The following is a 10,780-nucleotide window of genomic DNA, read 5'->3' on the forward strand; positions in this document are numbered from 1 at the left end:
GATTAGGTGTAGTGTTATAGGGTTCCTCTCTGTGGGGTATTACAAAGTCAGACACAATTGCTTTCTTGCACGGGTCTTCCCTGTACTCAAATAGGAAGGTCGTACATAGGTTCAGTGATAATGGTGGGTTAATGTGTCTGCCGTACCCATGTATGGGCACGCCTCCCTCTCTCAGAGACCTTTCCACACACGCCCCATTGATGTGAGGAGCAAAACACTCACTCCAGAGCTTCAGGCAACTCTCTCCAGCCAAAAAAAAAAAAATTCCTAACCCCTTCCCAAAAAGGGCCAGACAGCCTGGAGACCCTTGTTTTTGTGTCTCTAATCGCCAGCTCAGACAGTGCCCTCTGGGCTGTTTGGATGGCCTGTCCCTATCCCTCCCAGGATCACTCTCTCTTTTGTTGCATTGTGAGAAAATTATGGCGAGGAATTTGATCCCGAGCCAGTGTCAGCTTCCGGGTGTGATCTCAGCATCCAAGTGTGAGTTCAGGATGCTGAGATGATGGGCATATTTCACAGTGGAAATAGCTGCCTAGGACCTTCTTTCTGCCCACCGGTTCACCATTCGGCCTTCCAGGCAACAGAACAGAAGCAGCACAAACAAGGCCCCCAGGTTTTGGTTTATTCAGCCCCACCCAGAGTTAAATCAAAGGCTTTGATACATCAAGGGGCCAAACCATACACTGTGGACCATGCACTGATGCCATCTCCCAGGGATGCTGCTCGCTCTGGGGTGTGGTGGATTTATGGAATCACCACGGGAGGTAGACAGGGGATTCACTGGGTGCTGGGTCTATCGCTGGCAGTCAGGGCTCAACTCTGGCTATCTCTTCCTCTTCCTCGGGGTCAGGAGGAGCAGGAAGCAGGGAGATGTAGACTTCATTGACTTCCGTGTCCAAATGCCGGCCACCCCGCGGCGCCTCCAAGTTAAGGATACCATCATGGGATAGAGCAGCTCGAACCCGCCAGGGGTCCACATCTGCAGGCAGGACATAGGTGCGACAGAACTCTCGGGACACGAAGCCGTGGCGATCCAGACGCTGGGGGTGTCGGGCAGACACCTCCAGCAGGTTATCCACAGTCCTCACCGTCACCTCATCTGGGGTAAAGTGGCTCACATCCAGAAACGCCTGGAACTTGCCTTCACTGAGCCTGAGCTCTGAGGCTCCTGCCCTGGCGCCCTCGCCAGCTCTGGCGGCCCGAGGCCGAACATAGTAGCCGTGATAGAGGGTGGGGGTCAGGATCTCTTCTGGCAGGAGGCCTGGGGGGGGGGGGCAGAGAGAGAAAGAGAAAGAGAAAACAAGAGGTAGGATGAGGGTGGATGCAGTGGGCACAGGGATGAAAGGCGATATTGGAGACATGGGCCAGAAGAGCAGGTGGGAACTGCTGAAGAGGGGCTGGGAAAGGAAAGGAGATAGCCATGAGGAAGCGAGCTGGAATTGGGAGGACAGAAGCGAAACCAGAAAGTACTCTGAAGCCTGCAAAGCCCGGTTACCCAAAACCCTACCGGTCTAAAGTTTGTCCTGAGGTCTGTAGCAAGACTAGAGAGAGTCTTGCTTGAGGGGGGAATCTGGAATGGGAGATGGTTCACCTCAGGAGTTCACTTAAGCCCCAGGTAGAGTGGAGGCCAGTAAAGCTGGGCAGTGAGCCCAGAATTTCAGGAGGTGGGGGTGGGAAGCAGCATCTGAGTCCTACCTTCTCCGAAGCGCTGCTCGCCCAGACGGCTGGGGTTGGCAAATTCGTACTCGGCAGTGGCTGGGTGGGCGTGTGGCACTGTGCGGCCCGACATGACTGCTGTTGCGACTAGTAGCCCTGATCCCAAGTACTGCCCCAACAAGATCAAGGCGACCCCACAGGCTTCAGGGAGAGCCTGGGCTCAGTCAGAGTGGGGGCGGGGTCTACACCACCCAAAATAGTGCAGAGCCTCTGGGGGTGGGGGAGGGCTGGGAGCCTAAGTCTAGAGTGCAGCTATGAGGGTGTGATCAGCCTGGACCCCCTAAGTCTCCTCCTCTGCACACCCTTCAGCTGTCGCAGGGGCCTGGAAGGACAGCTGAGGGTCCTGGTCCTGGAGTGAGCTCCTGCTCTGCAGGAGGGCAAGGAGAGGCCTAGTTGGGCCTTCACCAGTTGTACATTCCACATCACCCTCTGTCCTTCTCAGTCTCAGGCACTGTGCACATTACTTAAAAAAAAAAAAAAAAAAAAGACTTAGTGTTCTATGAGCCACATAGCATCCACAATGCAAGAAACATTTTCTGTCTTTGTACTGTCAGTGTCTTCTGAACCTAGATCAACTCAGGGATCCAGTCAGACACCTAGTTCTGCTCTCCTCTAGGACTCCACAAAGAGTTAATGTCCCTGGGGCTCAGCCTAGGAAGATTCCAGTCCCTGCCCAGGCCCAAGATAGTTGCTGGCTCAATTCCCCTGGCATGTGAGACTGGAGAGGAGGAGGGGCCCACCAGCAGCTGCTTGGGATTCCAGGCTCCGTCCTAGCTCCAGAGAACAAGGATGGGGTGGGTGCCACTGGGTGTGGACAGAGAGCTAGTGAAACAAGACCATGACAAGTCACCGGTCAGCTCAGCCCTGCCTGTGTTTCTCTTTTCTTAGCTCAGTGAGTACCGGGTATGTGTCACCCTGCCAAATCCCTGATCACAAGTCTCCATGAACTGGCGGTGGGTGAGCTGGGATAATAAAACCCCTGACATCACCATTCCAGAAGCTTCAGAAGACTGCATATATAAGGGGCTGGCGGGAGCTGCCGCTGAAGGAGCTGACCAGCCGACCGACGCTACATTCATCTAGCCACAATGGACATCGCCATCCACCACCCCTGGATCCGGCGCCCCTTCTTCCCCTTCCACTCCCCAAGCCGCCTCTTCGACCAGTTCTTCGGAGAGCACCTGTTGGAGTCTGACCTCTTCTCCACAGCCACTTCCCTGAGCCCCTTCTACCTTCGACCACCCTCCTTCCTGCGGGCACCCAGCTGGATTGACACCGGACTCTCAGAGGTGAGTCTGCCTATGCCAGGGCAGGGGTGAGTGTCCTTCCTGGACCCTCAGTCCTTTTTCCCTTTCACCCACCCCCAAGCCATTTTAGGCATCTGTGAGTGTGTGCTAAGGTACAGAGGGGAAATGAAGCTACTGTTTTCTTCTTTCTTTGGGCACCTGTTTCTGTTTGATGCTCGGTTTCCTGGTCCATTTTTCTGTGCATGGTGAGGGTCATCTGTCTCCTAATGATGGAGCAGGATGCTTATTTCTGTTATTTCTGGTTTGCTTCAGCTGCTTTACTTACCTCTTCAATAGTCATGGTCTGGGAGGATTTTATCATCTCAAACTGTAAAGATCAGATAGAAATCCACTCATCCTGGACTTTTTCTGCCCTGTTGATGGAGCTGGAGACATCAATCAATATTCTCTCTCCCTCTCTCTCTCTCTCATCCCTTGTCTATGATTTTCTGGGTTCCTCGGGGCTGAGACAGTGCACTGACTTCAGTCCATGCCTTAAGAGGAGTGACTGTCCTACCACTCTCGGGAAACCCTGACTTATCCTAACAGAGTGGGAGATAAGATTAACAGAGCTGTCACAGATAACACTCTGGTTTAAAAATATTCGAGTGTGAGGAAACAGGAGCTGAGTGAGCAAGGGCTTTGGAAGGACAGGACCAGCAGAACATTCCAGATCGAGTGGGTTGGAAACTTGGCAGGGAGGTGAACAAGGAAAAGGGGGCCTTTGTCTTATAGACAAATGACAAAGCCAGCATTGGGTAGAGAGGCAGCAGTGCCATGCCCAGATCCATCCTTGTGACTAGTCCCCTAATGACCTGTCTTCTTTCCTGTGCCTCTAAGAAAAGTTTGGGACTGATGACCAAGAAGTGTCCTTTGCATATCACTATGGTACCTCACATGCACCTGAGTCGCTATTCAAAGGGGAGGGGTGTGTTTTCCCCCAGCAGTCAAGTGGAGCATGAATTACCTGGACAGGAAGTAAATCCGCTGAACGATGAGCCTTCTCCAGCTTAATAAACGTTCTACTATCTCCTCTCCTCCTCCTGTCCCCTTGTTATTCTAGATGCGTTTGGAGAAGGACAGATTCTCTGTGAACCTGGACGTGAAGCACTTCTCTCCGGAGGAACTCAAGGTCAAGGTTCTGGGGGACGTGATTGAGGTCCACGGCAAGCACGAAGAACGCCAGGTGTGTGGACCTTTCTGTCCTTTTTTTTTTTTTTGTGAATCCACTTTGTGCACACTGGGTGCCAGGTACTGCCACCAGCCTCTGAGGCTGGCAGAATTCCAGGCCCCAAACATAAGCGACTAGATCGGGAGTTACAGATCAATGGCTGGGAAGCTAAGTTAGGGCTCACCGTGCTGACAGTGTTGTGGTTGTGCTGAGAGAAGTTTTCCCTTGCTGTTCCTTTTGATTGCCTTGTCTTGTCCAGTGACACTAGGATATCAGAACAGTTCCCCAAATTCCAAAGCACACCTTAGGCCAATTAAATCTGAAGTTTTAGGAATATAACTCAGGCATCAACATTAAAAAACAAACTAACAAAAGCCCAAAAAAACTCCTTGGGTCCTTTTAGTACTACAAACTGGCAACCGTTGACCTAGGCACAGTATGTTATACATAATGGTTGTTGTGCATAATGACCATAACTGCAGGGTTGAAGGCAATAAGTCTGTGGTTTTTTTGATGTTTGGGATTCCATGTTGCTTCTGCTCAGTTTAAAGCTAAGCTACTTGGTTGGTCTGCTTTTCAGAGCTACTTCAGGCTTATGGCTGTGAGGAAGCCAGTTAATTGAGATGTGTTTGTATGGATCCTTGGGATTCAGAAGGCATCAGAATTAGCACCAACAAATTCCTCTTGCATTTTTTGGCCATTTTTTTTCTTGACTCCCTAAAAAGGTGTTATGATTTCTCCTTAAAAATTAATGACTTGGGGGCTGGAGAGATGACTCAGTAGTTAAGAGCAGTTAAGACTGCTTGCTCTTCCAGAGATACTGCGTTCAAGTCCCAGCAACCTCATATTGGTTTACAGCCATCTATAATGATATCTGATGCCCTCTTCTGTCATGCAGATGTACATGAAGATAGAGCACTCATATACATAAAACAAATAAATAAATCTTTAAAAAAAATCAATAACTCAGCCGGGCAGTGGTGGCGCACGCCTTTAATCCCAGCACTTGGGAGGCAGAGGCAGGTAGATTCTAAGCTTGAAGCTTGCCTGGTCTATATAATGAGTTCCAGGAGAACTAGGGCTCAACAGAGAAACCCTACTTATCTCAAACAAGACAAAAAACAAAAATTAATAACTCAGTTTTGCTCAGAATTTAGGACTGGACCACAGTGCCACAGATAGAGTCATCTTATATAATATCAGCAACCCCATGGGCTAGGAACATTCGGAGACATTCCTGCACAATTTGGAACATTTATGGGCTTCCTAAAGGATAGACACATCCTCAATGCCAAAGTGGGAGTCCAAACTCTATGGGTCCAGCCACCATGGATTCATTCCTTTGTGGAAAGTGCCCTGAATTGTAACTGTGTCTCGAGATAGGAAGATCAATGAAGTTCAGGACTGTTTCAGATTTCCTAGACTCTGATTGGACAGTTTATGCTAGCCTTAAACCTGGACAAACACGTCTAGACTTAGCTATCTGCATATTTACAGTGTTGGAGATGAACTCGGGGCCTTTCACCACTAGACTGTATCCCCAGCTCCAGACAGTTCTTTTTATCTTAGGGCCTTTTGATCTAACCCAAGGGAGAGGGATGCCTGAACTTGGGGCAAGTGGTGGTATTTCCTGTTCTAATTTCTCTGCTTTGTCCTTTATTCTCTTGGATTAGGACGAACATGGCTTCATCTCCAGGGAGTTCCACAGGAAGTACCGGATCCCAGCCGATGTGGATCCTCTCACCATTACTTCATCCCTGTCCTCTGATGGAGTCCTCACTGTGAATGGACCAAGGAAACAGGTGTCTGGCCCTGAGCGCACCATTCCCATCACCCGTGAAGAGAAGCCTGCTGTCACCGCAGCCCCTAAGAAGTAGATCCCCTTTCCTCATTGAGTTTTTTTTTTTAAAACAAGGAAGTTTCCCATCAGTGAATGAAAATCTGTGACTAGTGCTGAAGCTTATTAATGCTAAGGGCTGGCCCAGATTATTAAGCTAATAAAAATATCGTTCAGCAACAGACCTGCCTCGTGTTTGCAAACTCAAGTGTGTTTTAAATAAATCTGCAAGCGTAACAGCTCTACCAATTCCCACATTATGATTCAGGGGACTCCGAGGGTATGTTTACTCATAATGATTGGCTCCAGTACTTCCTATGGTACAAACTCAGGCGAGTCATTCACTCCCCTGGTATTCCAGGCTTCAGTTTATATATAACATGCTGTACTAGTTAGGACAGAGTTGTAAGGAGTAGACTAAGAAGAGAGAAGTGGCGATGTCTCAGCAGGGGTCAAGATGAATCAGCCCTGGCTAAGCCCACACAACAGGCTTTGGTGTATCTCTAAAATTAATTACCTCATCAGGGGACATGGTGACCTTAGTATGACTTGACGAATGTCCTCAGCTAATTCACAGGACAGTAAATAGGACATGGGTGATTGCTGTCAAACAAGCCTCTTGGGTATAGCACAAAGTGGTCAGCAGATAACTTTTAAACCAAGACTGCCCAGTGTCCATTCTCTACCAAATGTAAAAATGACGACAACAACAATAAAAAAAATCCAGCAAAAACAAAACACCAAAAATCAGAATAACATCTTCCTCCTAAAATCACTAACCCCTGGGGAGGGGGAACCCTACAAAGTAGGAAGCCAAAAAAAAACCAAAAACCCTCCATTTTACTTTAGTGGGTCTAGATATAACTTCCGTCAGGTTCACTGAGCCCTGCTACATGCTAGATGGCAAATGTGTAGCATCAGCCCTCGCCTCTACTGTGGTAGCTACTTGCTGGTTTCTAGGTTCATTTGAGGATGTGTCGTCTAAAGATTTTTTTTAATCTAGTAATTATTATTTTATCTGTGTGTGTGTGTGTGTGTGTGTGTACCACAACTGGGTGTAGAGGCCAGAGGAAAACTTTTGGTTGTCTATTCTCTCCTTCCATCCTGGGTTCCAGGGACCCAACTCAGGTTGTCAGGCTTCTTTGGCAAGCACTTTTACTTGCTACACCATCTTGCCAGCCCCACAAGGACTAATCTTAAAGTGAGACAATTACTTTCACAAAGCATACAGTTTGAGAACTGATCCTGATTTTGGAAACTTTTTTTTTTTTTTTTTTGCTTCAGGTCTTTATGATACAGGAGAGATGAACTAGGATAATATACGTTCTTTCTGCCTTTTTTTCTCCCTCCTTTCTTTTTGTTTTGTTTCAAGACAGGATTTCTCAGTATAACAGTCCTGGCTTTGTAGACCAGGCTGGTCTTGAACTCACAGAAATCCACTTGCCTCTGCCTCCTGAGTGCCAAAATGAAAGGCCCGTGCTACCATGCCCAGCCGAGTCTCATGGGTTAAATGATTCCTTATAAAATCAAAACAACTCTCTGGTGATCCGATATACCACGATCTACTCAGAAAGGCCTTTTCTTTAATACCATAATCAATTTCTATATCTGTGCAGCCATCAAAACTGGTTACATGAGGAAATGCTATTACTCCCTTTTGGTCTAGCCAATGGCAAGATTTGTTCCAGTATTCATTTCCCCCTTCCAAGCCACATGCTTCATGTGACAGAAATCGAGGTTAGCCACAGGTGGTTCGGATAAAGCAGAGAAATCCCTTTTGTCTTTGCTGATTCTTGAAAGGGCTGTGACCCACGTATGGTAAAAGAGATGGTAAGGATGTCTGCTTGAGATGCTTCTAGGAACTATTTTTAAACTATGAAAGGATGTGTGAAGGGAGTAGCTTAGTGGTAGTGTTGTTTTGTATGTGTGATGTCTTAGTTCCTATCCTTGACATAGCAAGGATAAAACAAGACACTCAGAAAAAGTTTAGATGAAAGAAAGGTGGGGAAAGGAGAGGTGTGTGTGTGTGTGTGTGTGTGTGTGTGTGTGTGTGTGAGAGAGAGAGAGAGAGAGAGAGAGAGAGAGAGAGAGAGAGAGAGAGAGAGAAGACTCTGGGATAAATGTCTACTTTTGAAGAAATCCTGGAGATGGTTACTGAAATTCTTTGTCTCTGTATATGTGTGCATGGGTTCACATACACATGAGTGCATGTGTGTGTTCAGGTCAGAGGTTAATAGTGCTATGTGTCTCAGTTGTTCCTCCACCGTATTTTTGTTTGTTCATGTGTCTGTGTGTTCATGTGTCTGTGTGTTCATTTGTGTATGTAAATGGGGGTGTGTATCCGAAGTGCATGTGTGTCCATCAGAGGTCAACCTCTGGCCCTTGCTTTCACCTTGTTTGAGGTGAATGTCTTGTTTTTTCCCCCTACCATGTTCTCCAGACTAACTAGCCTTCCTAGCTTCCTGGGATTCTCCTGTCTGGCTCCCCTTTTCCTGTGGCTTTACATGGGTTCTGAGCATTTGAACTCAGGTCATTACTGTGCACACCAAATGCTTTTATCCACCCCTCACCGAGTTGTCTCTGCAGCCTACATCTTATCTTCCTTGAGCCGAGGTCTCTCACTGAACCATAAGCTCACAGATTTGGCTAGACTGGCTGGCCAGCAAGCCCTAGGCATGCCCCTTCCTCCTCCTCTCCAGTGCTGGGATTACAGCTGCACATCTCTGTGTCTTTTTTTTTTTTTTTGTAAGTGCTGGAGACCTAGTGAAGCAAACACTTTATTGAATAATTGACTGAATTTTTAAGACAGAATTACTAAGTTTCTATTTGCATATGACTTAATTTACTCATTCAAGTTGTGCAGTGTGCTCTCAATAATACATTCATAGACCTACACATCTATCCCTACAGTCAGTTTTAGATTTTACTACTCCATACATTATATCCTTCAGCTCTCAGCAACCATGTGCCTACTTTATTTGCTAATTTGCCTATTTTGGCTACTTCCTAATAATCTTTAATATGTGGCCCTTGGTGACTAGCTTTAAAGGTTTTCTTTTGTTGTTGTTGTTGTTTGTTTTTGAGATTGTAAATATGTTTGTTGTGGTGGTTTCCTAGGCAGGGAGGGTTTTGCAGTGTGCGGAGCCCTGGCTGCCTTGGAAGTTACTCTGTAGACCAGGCTGGCTTTAAACTAACCTGCCTGTGCCTCTGCCTCCGGAAAGCTGGGATTAAAGGTGTGCACCAGCACACACAGCTGAGATTTTAAATATATTTTTATGTTTTGTGTACGAGTGTTTACCTGAATATAAGTCTTCCATGACCCACATGTATGCAGTGACTGTGGAGGCTAGAAAAGGGCACCAGATCCTTTGGGACTGAAGTTACAGACAGTTGTGAGCTGCCAAGTGAGTGCTGGGAATTGAACCCAGGTTGTCTGGAAGAGCATTCAGTGTTCTTAGCGGCCAAGGCATCTCTCTAGTCCCTAGCTTTTTTTTTTTTTAAACCTGGCCTAATGTTTTCAAGGTTCAGCCTAGTGTTCTCCATGCCACACTTCTTTCCCTTTTATTGACAAATAGTATTTTACTGAAGAGATATCCCCGGTTTTATTTATTTTCCCATCAGTTGCTGTTTCTACCCTTTGATTGGTATGGAGACTGAGGAATCAACTTGCCAAGGTGTCATGGAAACCAAGGGAATGACAGCCAAGGAAAACAGAGATGGGTGGACCAGTGAAGCCGAGGAGTCTGCTCACACAAAGAGACCTTACAGACAGAAAGACATACCTGCGATGAGACCGGAGGAAGACATGCCACCTAAAGGGCTCAGATTTGCATTGGCGGTTATGTATGGCTCCTAGCTTAATGAGTAAAGAGGTTGGAAGCTGTGGAGAAGGAAGTCTTCCCCAACCTCCACCTCAGTCTGCAGCAAGAAGCCAATTGCAGTGTAGACAAGTCACGGAAGTAGCCACTGGGTTTGACAATATCCACTCTCATGGATTGTTGCACAGCAGGGTAGGTCAGGGTTGTAAATGAGAAACAGATTCTTGACAAGAAAGAAAAGGATTGTTCTTATTTCATAAATGTCAGGTACAGCGAAAACCTAGCATAAATGTTATGTTTGCCCAAGAGAATTTAAATACATTCCTTTTGATATCCCGAGCCAGATGAGCGGCCCCTGATCCCTCCCAATATTTGACTCTGCTCTCAAGATTCTGACCAATGTCACATTAGAACAGATGAAAAAGTATCGAAGTTAGAGATGGGACAGTCATTTACGAAGATGCAATCATCTGCCAAAATAAGTGAGGAAATGAACTCCAGAAAGTTAGAGCCCAACAAGTCTGCAAGATAAAAATATATGTACAAAATCCTGTTCTGTGTTTAAAACCTAATTCTAATGATGGTTCTTAAATGCTTTAACCTCCCTTGTAGCCCACCACCCACCAGAGGTAGTGGGAAGAAAAGGATACAGGGAAGTGAACCTGTTTAGAAAGGTTCTTTGGAGCAACTCCCACCTGTGTTGTCTGGAAATCAGCAGTTCAGTTCACAGGTCAGCAGGCAGGGGCAGCGGCAGCTCCATCTGGTTCTCTATTCCTACTCCATTAGTGGCCTGAAGTAACAATTGTTCTATTAGACCTTGTGTGGTGTAGGGATTGCCTAGGGCCACTAGATGATAGCCTTATTATATAATATATATATATGTATATGTATATGTATATATATATACATATGTATATATATATATATACATATATGTATATATATATATATA

General features: G+C 46.6%; 2 protein-coding genes across 5 annotated transcripts; one reads left to right on the forward strand and one right to left on the reverse strand.

Moving 5' to 3' along the window:
- Nucleotides 1-599: 599 nt before the first annotated feature.
- Hspb2 (heat shock protein family B (small) member 2) lies at nucleotides 600-3,508 on the reverse strand. Its single transcript, XM_021171324.2, has 3 exons — nucleotides 3,289-3,508; nucleotides 1,696-2,179; nucleotides 600-1,261 (listed from the first exon to the last, which is right to left on the reverse strand). The coding sequence occupies exons 2-3, from the start codon at nucleotides 1,787-1,789 to the stop codon at nucleotides 807-809; spliced, it is 549 nt and encodes a 182-aa protein (XP_021026983.1). The 5' UTR covers nucleotides 1,790-2,179; nucleotides 3,289-3,508; the 3' UTR covers nucleotides 600-806.
- On the forward strand, nucleotides 2,500-6,194 carry Cryab (crystallin alpha B). Of its 4 annotated transcripts, none has more exons than XM_029481904.1 (4): nucleotides 2,500-2,619; nucleotides 2,714-3,005; nucleotides 4,066-4,188; nucleotides 5,847-6,194. In XM_029481904.1, the coding sequence occupies exons 2-4, from the start codon at nucleotides 2,805-2,807 to the stop codon at nucleotides 6,048-6,050; spliced, it is 528 nt and encodes a 175-aa protein (XP_029337764.1). In that variant the 5' UTR covers nucleotides 2,500-2,619; nucleotides 2,714-2,804; the 3' UTR covers nucleotides 6,051-6,194. The 4 variants fall into 4 exon arrangements, with proteins under 4 accessions (XP_029337764.1, XP_029337765.1, XP_021026985.1 ...); XM_029481905.1 differs by having other exon boundaries at nucleotides 2,500-2,608; XM_021171326.2 differs by having other exon boundaries at nucleotides 2,500-3,005.
- Nucleotides 6,195-10,780: the final 4,586 nt, after the last annotated feature.

The sequence above is a fragment of the Mus caroli genome, chromosome 9 (assembly GCF_900094665.2).
Source record: "Mus caroli chromosome 9, CAROLI_EIJ_v1.1, whole genome shotgun sequence".
Taxonomy (NCBI): Eukaryota; Metazoa; Chordata; class Mammalia; order Rodentia; family Muridae; genus Mus; species Mus caroli.